The sequence below is a fragment of the Mollisia scopiformis genome, assembly GCF_001500285.1.
Source record: "Mollisia scopiformis unplaced genomic scaffold LY89scaffold_1, whole genome shotgun sequence".
Lineage (NCBI taxonomy): Eukaryota > Fungi > Ascomycota > Leotiomycetes > Helotiales > Mollisiaceae > Mollisia > Mollisia scopiformis.
Genome location: NW_017263581.1, coordinates 1,174,812 through 1,188,871, shown reverse-complemented (window position 1 = coordinate 1,188,871; position 14,060 = coordinate 1,174,812). Strand labels below are relative to the sequence as shown.

At 48.4% G+C, this 14,060-nt stretch overlaps 4 protein-coding genes across 4 annotated transcripts; 2 read left to right on the top strand and 2 right to left on the bottom strand.

The window, feature by feature from the left end:
• Positions 1-62: 62 nt before the first annotated feature.
• LY89DRAFT_12772 (myosin-1) lies at positions 63-4,529 on the bottom strand. Its single transcript, XM_018205212.1, has 6 exons — positions 4,294-4,529; positions 4,017-4,229; positions 3,893-3,938; positions 3,788-3,843; positions 771-3,738; positions 63-719 (listed from the first exon to the last, which is right to left on the bottom strand). The coding sequence occupies exons 1-6, from the start codon at positions 4,294-4,296 to the stop codon at positions 322-324; spliced, it is 3,684 nt and encodes a 1,227-aa protein (XP_018078473.1). The 5' UTR covers positions 4,297-4,529; the 3' UTR covers positions 63-321.
• Positions 4,530-8,470: 3,941 nt separating this feature from the next.
• On the top strand, positions 8,471-10,335 carry LY89DRAFT_573348 (uncharacterized protein; the record flags this gene model as incomplete). Its single annotated transcript, XM_018208683.1, has 5 exons — positions 8,471-8,571; positions 8,621-8,875; positions 8,928-9,337; positions 9,386-10,189; positions 10,244-10,335. The coding sequence occupies 5 exons, from the start codon at positions 8,471-8,473 to the stop codon at positions 10,333-10,335; spliced, it is 1,662 nt and encodes a 553-aa protein (XP_018078472.1).
• A 249-nt stretch (positions 10,336-10,584) lies between these two features.
• Positions 10,585-11,662, bottom strand: LY89DRAFT_634007 (zinc-binding alcohol dehydrogenase-like protein; the record flags this gene model as incomplete). The annotated part of the gene is made up of 2 exons (XM_018211371.1): positions 10,585-11,571; positions 11,630-11,662. The coding sequence occupies 2 exons, from the start codon at positions 11,660-11,662 to the stop codon at positions 10,585-10,587; spliced, it is 1,020 nt and encodes a 339-aa protein (XP_018078471.1).
• A 379-nt stretch (positions 11,663-12,041) lies between these two features.
• LY89DRAFT_12460 (ubiquitin-domain-containing protein) lies at positions 12,042-13,877 on the top strand. The gene is made up of 2 exons (XM_018205184.1): positions 12,042-12,870; positions 12,919-13,877. Exons 1-2 carry the CDS (start codon positions 12,421-12,423, stop codon positions 13,804-13,806), a joined length of 1,338 nt encoding a protein of 445 aa, XP_018078470.1. The 5' UTR covers positions 12,042-12,420; the 3' UTR covers positions 13,807-13,877.
• Positions 13,878-14,060: the final 183 nt, after the last annotated feature.

Genomic DNA, 14,060 nt, shown 5'->3' with positions numbered 1-14,060 from the left:
ATGACCATGATCGGAAATGCTTCGCACATCGTTGTAGACTAAGTACATGTATATGTCACTGATAATAGAGAGCGCATTCAAATCGTCGATTCAAATTCTATTTACTCTCATCTCGTTCCTCCGGTTGCCTGCCCATGATAGACTATGCTTGAAATCCACAATTTCAAGCCATGCTCCTCCCTATTTCACAAACTACAGAATCATAACAGCTCGTCTATCATCGTTCATTCGTAAAACTCTCCCCATCTCTCATACCTCAAGCTTAAAGCACGAAGAAGTTCCATCATATATAACACGAATCACTGCTCAACTGGTTCACGTCTACCAATCTTCTTCCTCGTCTCTGCCTCTAGACATTGCACTCTGTCTTGCTTTCAATGCCTCTGCCAAACCTCCGGCAAAATTGTTTGGTGTACTGCGTCCACTGTCTCCTCCGCTACCGTTCGTTGCCACGCTCATCCCAGAATCACGTGGTGCAGGAGGTGGAGCTGGTTTTCTACCACCAGCGGCTGGTCGTTTGGCAGGAGGAGCTGGCGGAGTAGGCTTGTTTCTCACAACTGGGCCATGGCCATTACCATTGGCTTTTGCGGCTGCTGGCGGAGGAGGGGGTGGCATTGGGCGCAGAGCGGGAGCGGCAGGTGGTGGGGGTGCTTCTTCCTTCAGGTATGCAGATGGAGCCCAGCCCTGTTGACCATTGGACTTCTTTGCTAGCCACCAGCCTACTCAAGTTATTAGTGTCTTACTCTTTATATCGAAGATAGGAATCATACCATTGTTTTCTTTTTGGACGATGCTCACCAGTTCGTCCTTTGCAAGAGTAATCTCGTTTGCACTTTGACCATTGAACTCATAAAGAACGCGGTACTGCGGGTCTCTAGCTACTGCTGGAGGCGCTGCGGGAGGAGGTGGCGGCGGGACAGCTCTGCCGGATGAGCTTGAAGGCGTGTTTCGAGTATGTGAAGGGATGGCCATTGCTGCGGGTTGAGGAACACTTCGGCTTTGAGCAGGAGGGGGAGAGACAAAGTTGTTAGACACAGGTTTGGTATTCCTGTTCCCATTTGTCATTCTGGAAGGACGGCCGCCAGGTCCACCAGGTCTGATGAGTCTACCCTTGGTAAATGGTTTTGCCGGGATCGGTTTACCTTTCGGTAGCGGCCGTGATGCGGAATTTGGCGGTTCTCCTTGAGTCGTATGAATCGTTTGACTCTTGTAGAAGTCATCACGAACGGTCGAATCCTTTACAACCTTGATGAGCTGCATCTTGCCAGGCTTCTTGGCGTACTCAATCGAGTCACCGACTTTGAGTTGGAAGCCACCACCTGGCATAGACATAGACATGTGGGTAAATAGTTCGGTCTTCAGTACGCAGCACAACAAAGGATCTGCTTCTTGTGGAGAACCGACCCCGAGTGAGAACCAGTCGTCCCGACAGCTTGAAACGCTAACAAATTTGATAGCACCGAGAGGGATCGCCCGCTCAATTGCAATTTGTACCTGCTTCTGGACCAGATGTTGCGTGACGATATAGAATTTGCTCTTAGAGAGAATCAGAATTCGGGGGCTCGCTTTACTCGAACGGCCAAACTTCGTCTCCAGGATCTCGCCACGGCAGGAGAAGACCACAGGCTCTGATAAGTTGATCGCACTTCGGACACGGGAACCTGGTCCATTACTTGCCCCAATGCCAAGATAGTCCCCCATAAATCGCCTTGAACCGAGAAGACTGAATCTTCTCCGTTCTTTTCGACCTTGAAGAACCTTGTGACCACGTTCTCGAAGAACAAGGAATTCAGCACCAGCTCTCTTCTTCCTCCACATTCTCTGGATTCGAGTTGCAGCTTCAACCCTAATCCTCAGATAAGCACGCCACACCCGTTGGATTCGTATGGCCATGTTATGCCAGTATCTATCTCGCATGTGCTCTAGAGCAAAGAGAGTTTCTGGAGCCTTAATGAATGCTTTTGTGACACCCATTTGGAACTCTTCAGCTGGAATACTTGTGTCCTTAAGAATCTGCTTCGCGCCTGACTTTGCGTCCCCAGTCCAGGTATAGTCACCAGCATAAGATGTTTGAGGTGATAACAGATAAAATCGTTCCACAAATTTGTCAAAGGTCTGACGGTACGCGAAACCAGCTCGTCGAATCCGGACGTTCTCCTGAAGACCGAGGTACTTGATCTGATGCATGACATTAGGCACGTTATACTCTGTTGGAGACTTGTTCTCATTGGGTTTAATGGTTCGAATGTATGAAGGTTGTGCCTTCATGAGCGTCGCAACCAGATCATTTGCAGATGCCTTGATCTTGTCACCAGCCGAAGGTGGTTGTTTACGGTTGTCTTGATCCACTTCGTGAGGGAAAAGTGAATGTAGGAATTGGTTCTGACTGTGACCAAACATGTTAAGTAGTCCTTTGAGAAGTTGGTCCTTGTTCTTGTCGGTGATACCATCAACCGTGTAGCTCACATCTCCAGCATAATGCTTGATAATGAAATTGCCTTGACGAGGAGTTAAGTGAGGATTCGACATTCCGTTGATGGCTTGCATGAAAGTCCTGTCACAAGCAGCGGGATCTGCGTGGGCAGTCTTGGTTGCATCTTTCATAGCAGAGAATACGCCGGGTGGTCTAACTGATTCGATCAGATCACACACAATCTTGTTATCGAAATATTTGATTGGTGTCCACTGAATCTGTTCTCGGGCATATTCTTCTTGCTCGGTCTTCAGTGTAAGCTGGATGAAGATCTGTTGCAACTTTTCGTTGACATAGTTGATACACAGCTGTTCGAAGCTGTTCTTCTCGAAAATCTCAAAACCATAGATATCAAGAATTCCAATCGAGTTAGCTGTCGTGCCTCGAGCTTTCAATGAAACGTTGACACGCTCCACAATCCAGTCGAATAGGTTATTGTAGATAGCTTTTGCAAGAGCATCTCTGGTAGCCATAGCCTGGGCAGGATTTGCAGGAGACTCAATGACTTCGCCGTTTCGTGGAGTGAGGATCCGAATAGTGATCGCCTTAACGACTTCTGCAGAATCAACTTCAAGGAGGTAGGCCAAGAAATCAACCACAGATTGGTCCACAACTTCAGCATAACCATCCTTATCTTCCTTGAAAGTGACATTACCAGTCCATAGCACTGCAGCCAGCATTCTGAAGATTTCATCCTGCTCATCCTGTGATAAACCAATAGTTTTCATGGCTTGTAGTGTATCGTTCCAATCAGCAAGATCATCAATACCCTCCACATCCAGACATTTGGATTTACTGGTATAGGCATATGTATTTGGCTGTTGGATACCGTAGGATTGTCGGTAAGTATTCGAGGCTCCTTTCGTGAATTGGTAGAAGATATGGAAGTTTCGCTCATTTGTGATCTGCCCCACTACTCGCGACTTCTCTAGCAGGTAGTTTGTGATATCCGCACCAACTGGTTCTCCTTGGGCGTTGAACTGCAGTTGCAAGTATTTCCCAAATCTAGACGAGTTGTTGTTTCGAAGTGTCTTTGCGTTACCGAAAGATTCGAGTAGAGGATTCGTAGCCAAAACCATGTCCTTGGTCTCCTGGATCGAAGAATTGCTGCCTCCTGAGACATTTGCAATGTATTGCATTATACGCTTCGCAGCTTCCGTCTTTCCCGCTCCCGACTCTCCGGAGATAATGACACACTGGTTGTCCTTGTATGCATTCATGTTATAGTATGCAGATTCGGCTACAGCAAAGACGTGAGGGGGCATCTATAAGTGGTAAGCTTTATTTCCAGATTCATGGTGTTCATTCTCCAACCTCTAGTCGATTCTTGCCTCTGTAGCTGTCTAGAACTTGTTCGGTATAAATCCCCACTGCAAACGGCATTAGCAGAGCTTTACAACAGCAGAGCGTTAGACTTACAATCCCGGAAGGGATTGACCGATACCAGCACATGTCCAATGTATGTCTGCCACAATATCAGCACTCCTCACTCTTCCAGTGCCTCGAAACATTGATTGTTTCTGCCGAATCTGATGTCCCTTACGTATATTTCTGCATTCTCAAATCGCTTCTTCAAATTTTCATTGATAGCTTCATTTGAGACCTTGCTGATCAAGGTCAGATCGGAGACTCCCACTTCCTTCTTCTTGGTTGTGTCGAATGTGGCTTTCTTGATATTCGGCTTGCCGGACGGCGCTGCACGACCACCATCTTGTGCCTTTCCACCTTTATCTCCCTTCGGACGTCGACTGATCCCCTGAAGACAAAGTTATATAAGTATCTGCCAAAGATGGAGCACTCGCATGCGTTTGATCGCCTACCATCGTGGATCCCTTCCCAAGTTTCTGTCTACTTCCTCACGATGCACCCAACGAAGTCCAGAATTCCGGCGGCTTGCGGGATGTCCCTGATTCTACGAAAATATAGCGATGTACGGGTAGAGCGAATAATGATGTCTCATCAAGAGATCGGAGTGGTGATTATGGTGGGACGAGGGTTCTGAGTCTGGAGTTAAATTATTAGAGGTTCAAGATCGCTTCGGCTGCCGTGGGGTTGGTTAAAGGCACCAACTTTCTTCGAAGCAAGCTGACGCAACTGGGCGAAACTCAGCCTCGTCGCGTTCGCACTCCCACAATACCTTTTTCAGTCTCCGCCACCACCGACCCTGAATACTTGTCAGCTCTGCAGATATACTGCTGCATCTACTGGAATTATCATCCGCCGCACATCGGCTGCACGTTTACAAGGCGATACGGAATTACAAACTGCTACAAAGATCGCCCAACTAATCTTTGATGCAGAGACGCTGGATTCCTAAGAACACAGGATGACGACCTTAAAGCGCGAGCTCTTCCTTGTACATTCAAAAGCGCACATTGTTCAACAATGTGCCATCTCTCCATGCCGTCATCCGTCCTTCTATTGACGTTGCGTGGACTATGTCCAAATACAATATCGCTCTCTGGACCTCACAGCTCACGGCCTCCACTGCGCGTTGTGGTCATGATTGAAGAAAGTCTGGACATTGCTCCTAAGAGCCGATTCAAAGTCATTGAAGCAGGTGAAGCACATACCGATACGGATCGTCAAGAAGGATTCTGCCAACAGTATTGTTCTACTCAAATTCTGCAGTGGAATTGTTCTGGCTTGGAAACTTTCTGTGTCTTCTGAACTAGCAACAAGTAGACGTCTCCACAAGTGTTGGAGGTTGCGACTGACAATGCGGCAGACTGTTGAACAAATTTGGTGTCTCAAAGTATGGTATATAAGGTGCTATCTTTGTTCCTATCTTGTCGTCTTCTCGTCTCTCCCCTGGGTTAGCATTGAGTGGGAAGTTGTTAGTGCTTGTGCTTTTGATTCCAAACTGTTCATGTCATTTAGAATGCCTAGGCTACCAGAAGTGTCTGGCAACTTGCGGTTCAACGGTCTTAACCTTCATAATTGCACCTAAGCCTTGCCTAACAGTCCTGTTGTCTTGTTCTGAGGACCATATCTGCCGTCGAAACTTCCAAGGCCAATCGAGTCCGCTCTTGGGACGCTCACAAGAGCTTGGCTCTGCAAGACATTGAGTCCCGCTAGCACAGAATCTCTTATGATTTGATTTCTTGATCTAAATTCGTATTCAGGTGTTGGAATCGTAGGTACTTTACTTAAGGTATCTTGTGCGGAGCCATTTTCCCGTTCATATTATGTGCAGTAAATTCTATGGCCAAGATGTTTAGTCTGTCAGGAACCAAACGATGGAAATCACACCACATGCTTGGAATTTATGATAATATTGGATGAGAGCTGCATGAGTAGCTCGATATGTTGATTGTAAGTACTCTAGTTGATAAACAGTTCAGCCTATGGTGTTCTAGCAATCCAGGAGATTTAAGCATCTTTCACACGACGAGAATTAACATCTACCATCTACAACCGCATCTACAGCAACTTCAGAGGGAGAATGTTTGTCCCAGGATGAACTGATCTTTGAATGACAGGACGGCCCCCCCTTCTCAACACTTCTTTGTCAATGCCTAACAAAATTCCAAGTTCACAATCTTTCTCATTTGCTTCATCAAATTATTCACAGGCGTGAGATACAACATCCATGGCCAGTTCCAGCTTATGCTGGCCGTACGTCCTTGATCTATACCATATTGTACTTATCACAACATTTTCATTCCTCGTATTAGGAGGCTCTAACTCAAGGTGATGATCAAATCTATATCCAGGGCTCGCTTGGTCATTGCTTTGGTCATTGTGTTTTATATACTTACTCCTAAATGGACTTGCTGAAGTTCAGGGTCACCAGGCATTGGGCAAAAGACGGTTGCCATAAGCTCAACGTAGTATCCACAAGATTTTACGAAACATTCTCTACTGGGATTATGGATTCTGAGACCGGATGGTCGATCGGTACCGCTGATTGGAGTAGGAGCAACAGGCAGAACAACCAAGATTTCGTCCATCTTTAATGCGCTTTCAGTCTCACAACCACGCCCGGATTGCACATCACCGAGCGAGCCAGAGAAGCCGTCATCCATCACGTGTGTAGGGTACATCAAGCCTGAGGAGGCTGAAGATTGATCTCCACTATGCCAAATGTCTCATACGCCGCCACTGCCACTTGACCACAGGGACCTGTAACACGAATGGAGCCATTGACAGGACGAGCGCACTGAATCGAGTGTTGTGAGAGACAACTTGACTCGATCCTTCATGGCATCAGTGTTTCCATCTGATTAACGAATGCGATTTTTGTGACCGGAAAACCATGCCGTTGCGGAGACGATTTACAATTGGGTGGATGCAGAGAGACGTTTATGATGTGGCTGGAGCGCTTGCATATCCCCACTCTTTGGAGTGTGAAAATAAGTTGCCGATCTCCCTACCAGCCAATAAGCATACTTGACGCCGGGTCTCAAAAGTTTCATAACTAAAAATAAACCTTCATTGGCTGAAGAAATTGAAGAATGAAGGAAGAAGAGAATCCGCCTTATCCAAGGACTTCCCAGACGGCAGGAACCAGATCTCGCGGCTCACGATCGAAATCAGCGGCCGTCCTGAGGGACCCGACAGGCCATGGAAAATGGGAATGAATGGAGAGACAATTATCTCAGATCTGAGAATAGCCCTGGGGACCATCAAATTGGAGTCCTGGCTTCGAACCGGTTTCCTCAAGTCTGTGTCGTCTCGTCAGATGGACTTGAGACGACATAGCGCCCATCACTACCACCCTCGTGTGTCCAACCCTCTGCGCGATGCCTCCACGGGAACTCAGACCGTGGGAGGAGAGCGGATGTTGCTGTAGTTCCTGGCGATGAAGCTCGTGCATTAAGGACTTCACGCGTGGTGCGGGCGACTGGTTCGGATCTCGACTCTCGACTCTCGACTCTCAGGGGGAGGCCAGGGTGCATCACAGAGCGAGCGAGCGTGCCGTGACTGAGGTGACGAGAAGGGCGGTGGGCGAATCTTCTGCCAGGCGAAGCGCCGGCTTAGCGAGGCTTCTTTCGGAGGTGCGATAGGTTATTTGAACCTGCCAGCTCCCGTCAACAGAGAGATCAAAAATCTCAAGCACTTCTCTGCTGGAATCTGCCCATCTTATAACCTCATCGACTCAGAAATCGTACGATGATTTGCATCGTATGATTCTTCAGGTTCTAGCCGCTCTCTGCAGACTCTTTTCGAAAGCCTAAACATCAGATAAGATTCACAGGCGGACCGGTTGTCAATGCGTCCGAGCCTCTGGAACACAGCACGTCTCACACTGCCCGTACTCGCCGCCAAGCTTTTTTGACACGGCTGAAGTCCCCTGCGAAACGATCACTTGCGTCCCGTCACCGCACATCCGCCGTCTTTATCTGATATCGGATTGATCTGATACTGGGCTATCTGGCTCACGAAACCGTCTGCTACGTCTGATCTTCACTACGCCTGTGAGATCTCAACACTCCTCCCCTAATCCAGCGCAGAATCCTCAGATGGCATGTCATTAGTGGCCGTGACAGCCCTAAGCGAAAGACGACACCCCTCGCTGCACCAGTGAGAAGAGCCTGTCTGGTTTCATGGGATTATTGGGATCCGATTTCATTGCTCGCTGCCCCCGCATAGAACGCCGCACGAGCTCCAAACCACCACGGTAGTGGTTAAGGACCCAGGTCGAACGAACGGGACGATTTCTCGTACGAACCTTTTATCATCCTCTCCCTCCCCAACCCCTGGATCGCTCTTCTTCTCCTACTGTGCGGCCAGGTAGAAAACAAGCTTTTCACCTTCAACCTTCCATATCTACCGCTCCTGCTGGTTCAGACATTCTCTTCTTGGTGGTGGTCGTTCATTCCTTTTCAGTACAGCGGCGTGGATAGAAGCTTTAATACTCGAGCGTGCGATTTCGAAAGGCACCGTCACTCGTTCCGCGGCTGCCCAATTCATATCGACGACTGCGTCTTCAAAGCAGTACCGTCGCTGGTCGACATTTAATATTTCTTGGGGAGGTGTATAGATATCATCATCATGGGTTTCGTGGACACAGTTAAGACGCAGGCGACGGGGACGAAGTTGTTGTTCAACGTGCTCTTCCATGGCTTCCACATCGGCCTCTTCGTTTTAGGATGGTATGCAGTTGCAGTTGTGCTGAGATTCCATTGCTGATAATCACTACAGGAAAAAACAACAAGATGATCCAAGACTTGCAGGCTTGAACATGTTAACATTCTCAGTCTGGATATCTCGTGGTGCTGGTCTTGTTTTGTCGGTGGATGGCGCGATGATCTTGTTACCAATGTGCCGTAACTTGATGAGATGGATCAGGCCGAAGATAAAGTTTCTGCCTCTCGATGAGTCGATCTGGTTCCACAGACAGGTGGCTTACTCCATGCTGTTCTACACGTGTCTCCACACCCTTGCTCACTATGTCAAGTCAGTTCCCACATTTGAAAGTCAAAGACTAAACTAACATCTCCTCTCACAGCTTCTTCAATGTGGAGAAGACTCAGATTCGACCAGTTACGGCTTTACAGATCCATTACACTGAAGCTGGTGGTATAACTGGTCACATGATGCTGCTTTGCATGCTGCTCATGTACACCACCGCTCATGCCAAGATCCGTCAACAGTCATTCGAGACCTTTTGGTACACTCACCATCTTTTCATCCCCTTCATGCTCGGTCTTTACACCCACGCCACTGGCTGCTTCGTTCGTGATTCTACGCTACCACTCTCACCATTCGCTGGAGAACAATTCTGGGTTCACTGCATTGGTTATGAGGGATGGCGCTGGGAGCTGTGGGGAGGTGGACTTTATTTGATGGAGCGACTTTATCGTGAAATCAGATCTAGACGCGATACTAAAATCGTGAAAGTCGTTCGTCATCCATATGGTAAGTTGTGCGCTTTGTCTCAGTCGAAAATCAGCTGACCATGAAAAGATGCTATGGAGATCCAATTTGTAAAGCCGTCGATGAAGTACAAGGCGGGTCAATGGCTCTTCCTGCAAGTACCCTCCGTGTCCAAGCAACAATGGCATCCATTTACCATCACTTCTTGCCCATTCGATCCCTATATCTCGGTTCACGTCCGTCAAGTCGGAGACTTCACCCGAGCACTTGGTGATGCTTTGGGAGCCGGACCTGCTCAATCCAAACTCTATGACAACGTTGACCCGATGGGCATGTACGAAGTCGCTCTTCAAAACGGACAGACTATGCCAGAACTCAAGATCGACGGTCCATATGGAGCTCCCGCCGAAGACGTCTTCGACAATGAAATTGCTGTTCTCATCGGAACTGGTATCGGTGTTACTCCTTGGGCTGCTATTCTCAAGAACATCTGGCACATGCGCAATAGCCCCAACCCACCCACTCGTCTCCGCCGTGTCGAATTCATCTGGGTCTGCAAAGACACTACTTCCTTCGAATGGTTCCAAGTCCTGCTCTCATCTCTTGAAGCACAAAGTCAAGAAGCTGCTAACAGAGGGGCAAACAACGGGAATGAGTTCTTGAAGATCCACACTTATCTCACTCAAAAGTTGGATCTCGATACCACACAGAACATTGTCTTGAACAGTGTCGGTTCCACATTAGATCCTCTCACCGAACTGAAGTCCCGGACAAACTTTGGACGCCCTGACTTCTTACGTTTGTTCCAGGGAATGAGAGATGGAATTTTGGACCGGACGTACATCAACGGTTTGGAAGGTTCAATGAGAACGAATATCGGTGTTTACTTCTGTGGTAAGTCTTTACATTCGAAGCCGTCTATAATACAGCTATCTAACATGAAAATAGGACCCAATGTAGCAGCGAGAGAGATTAAGAAGGCAACCAAGAAGGCCGCAACTCGCGAAGTCAACTTCTCATTCTGGAAAGAACATTTCTAGGCACATGCCACAGGCCCCTATTTTTCTTGCTGGACCAGTAATTCAGGAAAGAAAAAAGAGATCTTCTGACGCATTTCGGCGAGCGGGTGTATATTTTGAAGATGTTGGTATGGGTTTTTTACCGCGTATATTTTGTAGTGTCGTCTGGCGAAGAATAACCACAGGACCTTTAAACCCCTTGAAACCGCTTTCTAGCCGAATTCGTGTGATGATGTAACTTCAATCGTTTCTTACAAGCTAACCCCTATCCTATAATTTGCTCTGCCCTTCCTGAGGAACCTTGACTACGACCTTTCCCCATGTCCCTCGACTGCCGAGTGATTTTAATGCTTCGGGCACACTCTCCAATCCGACGAATTCTTTGTCTGTGAACACAGTCCCTCGAAACTTGCCCTCGTCAATCAGTTTGAAGATACCGTTCCACACAGGCTCGATCTGCTCCGGTTCATTGGTTGCATATGCACCCCAGTGGATGCCAACAATGCTTATGTTCTTCAAGAGAACCTTATTCATCGCCACTTTCTCGATACTTCCCGCTGCAAAGCCCACAACTAGAAGTCGCCCATTCCATCGAATGCACTTGGTGCTTTTGTCGATCATACCGACGGGATCATAAACGATATCCACACCTCTCCCCTTGGGAGTCAACTTCTTGACCTGATCAGGCCAATTGGCTTCCCCATAGTTGATCCCATAATCAGCACCAAAGCTCTTTGCAACATCAAGCTTATGTTGCGTCCCCGCAGTCGCAATAACTGTCGCTCCAAACGCTTTCGCAATCTGCACAGCAGCCAACCCAACTCCTCCCGCCGCAGCATGTACTAGTACCCAATCTCCCTTCTTAACTCCAGCTCTAGTGACCAAAGCACCGTAACTTGTGGGTGCAGTAACGAACAGACCAGCTGCTTCGAAGAAACTCCATCCTTTAGGAACGGGCTTCAAGGCCTCTTCTCTTGCACAGACTTTCGTAGCATATCCTCCTTGTGAAGCCCCAAAGACTTTGTCCCCTACTTTGTACTTGGGAGTCCGATTGTTGGGAAGAGCAGAAGGCACGGCGAGGATTACGCCCGCGAACTCGGAGCCGGAGACCCAGGGGAGAGGCGGTTGGTGTTGGTACTTGCCGGCAATTTGGAGGAGGTCGAAGAAGTTGGTCGCAGAGGCGTGGATGCCAATCGTGTACTGGTCTCGAGCCGGTGTTGGGTCGGGAAGTGATGTTACCTTGAGATCTGATGGGCCCTTGACGAATGTTAGTATCAGTGGGGGAGGGAGTAGGTGAGTGTTGTGTTGTGCTGACCTCGACGTATTCTTTGATCTGAATTCCACGCATTGTGAAAGATGTGATCTCGATTGATGAGTGTGAAGAAAGAAGGAGAAATAAATAAATAAAGCGTGCAGCAGTGTAAGAAGGGAAACTCAACTTAGGATCAGATACGCGGGGAACAAGCCGAGGCTTTCCAGTCCAGGTAGAACACCGTCACGTGTGACAGTCCATTGTCAATGATTTCCAAGGGAACAGCGAATGGCTCCTGTGCATTTCCTATCGAGCTGAAGTACTGGTCCAGAAGAGGTAATACAATTGTTCTGTTGGGATTGTACTTTGTGGTTTTCCTCGAGTCTAACAATTGTTGTGTATAGTCGTCGCTGTAATTGCGGGGCGATGTGGCTTAAGAAAGATACAGACAGAAATGGAAGCAAGCAGCGAGTTTGCTCTTTGTCATTCTCAAAGCTAGCTAGCTCTCTCGCTCTCACCTACCCCATTCTCCTATTCCATCCCTAAATTAGTTGAACGCACGAGATTGAAATCACTCCACACGTTATCGAGTCTGTCATCTTCACCTACTTTGCGCCCAAAAATCTCGTTTCCTTGTCCTGTCAATCGGACCCTTGTAGCGACCAGGCTCCGAACGTCACTATCGACTATCTCACGACCGATATCAATCCACACCTCGACGCCTTCTAGTAGAACATCCCTCAAGACAACAATCTCGATCAGCAGTTCGACGCCTCGTGGCGCACCCCGTCCTCTCCCTCCCTGTACTGTACATACCAGAGATCTCATCACTCTGATCGTCGAAGGCCACCGAGATGGCTTCAGAGGAGACGGCTGTCGAGGGCGACCCTCAAGTCAGCTTCAATGTCAAGAGTACTGATGGCAAATACACGATTACCATCAGTGAGGCATCCACAGTACTCGATATCAAGAACCAACTCTCTGCGGAAGACAAGGCAAATGTGCCCGCTCACAAGATGCGCTTGATCTACTCGGGCAGAGTGATGAAGGATGATCAGACTGTAAAGAGTTGCAACATCAAGCCGGGCAACACAGTTCATATGGTCAAGAATGCTGCGTCGAACGAATCACAAAAGCCTCCTGGCGGAGCATCTTCATCAAGCGGCACTTCAAGTGCGGCGGCTGGTGTACCTACGAACATGGCTGCTGGCACTGCAAATAACCCTTTGGCTGGATTGACTGGTGCTCGTTATGCTGGACACCTTAACTTGCCCAACATGGACATGTTTGGCGTAGATGGTGGGGTAAGTTAAAATCTTTATGCCTCGAGAGAAGATGCTAACATATGATAGATGGGTGCACCTCCCAACGAAGAGCAAGTCGCAGCCATGCTGGAGGATCCAAACGTGCAACAAACTATGCACGAAGCTCTGCAGAACCCCGCATTGGTTGATATGATGATCAACTCGATCCCCGGCCTACGAGACAACCCCCAAGCAAGAGAGATGATCAACTCACCAGAATTCAGGCGCATGCTAAGCAACCCAGAAGCACTCCGACACGCTTCTGCGATGAGAAGAATGATGGAAGGCGGTGGTGGAGCGAATGCATTCCCAGCACCAGGTGCGACAGACACAACACCGACCGGAGCTGCTGCGAGTAACCCGAACCCCAATCAAGCAAACACAACTCCTTTCAATCCTTTCGCCATGGGTGGTCTCGGTCGCCATGGTGCTATTCCCGCACGTGGCGTTCCCTGGGCACAATACTGGAATATGCCACCTGCGGCAGCAGGTCAAACTCCTGTACAAACCCCTCCTGCACCTGCTTCTGCTGGTCAAGCAACACCTCGCTCACCAACCGCCAACGACCCGAATGCAGCAGCAAACCCTTTCGCTAGCCTTTTTGGCCAAGCAGGCGCTGGAGCCGCAGCTGGTGGTCAGAACGCAAATCCTTTTGGAATTCCAGGCATGCCACCTATGACTCCCGAAATGATGCAACAAGCTATGCAGATGATCAACAGTGGTCAAATGGGTAACATATTTGGCGGTGGAAGCCCTTTTGGAGGAGGTCCTGCTAGTCCGCCTGCACCTGTGGACAACAGACCACCCGAAGAACGATACGCAGATCAATTGAGACAATTGAATGATATGGGTTTCTTTGATTTTGACCGAAACGTGGAGGCACTGAGGCGAAGCGGCGGAAGTGTGCAGGGCGCAATCGAGCAACTACTGAGATGAGGTCGAGCGCGGAGAGCGATTTTGGGAGTTTATTCACGTCTTTGCAAGGAAAGTGCGTACGTATGTAATGAATGGCATGGCATCACTTTTTATGGCATGGGAGGAGAAATAGCTGCTGTGTACAGCAAAGAGATACACGATCCTAGGTAGCTTCCTAGATAAAGTGGTCAATGAAAGTCAGTAATTAAGCAATAGTAGCAGCAGGTGCTTGGGCATGAGTCAAAGAAAAAAAACCCACTTCGGGAAGAAAATTT

Excerpts from the sequence above, each read along its gene's own strand:
- LY89DRAFT_12460 (XM_018205184.1), top strand. The coding sequence starts at position 12,421 with ATGGCTTCAGAGGAGACGGCTGTCGAGGGCGACCCTCAAGTCAGCTTC. Across the intron at positions 12,871-12,918 it reads TGTTTGGCGTAGATGGTGGG|ATGGGTGCACCTCCCAACGA; the intron begins GTAAGTTAAAAT and ends AACATATGATAG.
- LY89DRAFT_12772 (XM_018205212.1), bottom strand. Across the intron at positions 3,844-3,892 it reads GGTCAATCCCTTCCGGGATT|TGGGGATTTATACCGAACAA; the intron begins GTAAGTCTAACG and ends TGCCGTTTGCAG. Across the intron at positions 3,739-3,787 it reads GAGGCAAGAATCGACTAGAG|ATGCCCCCTCACGTCTTTGC; the intron begins GTTGGAGAATGA and ends TACCACTTATAG.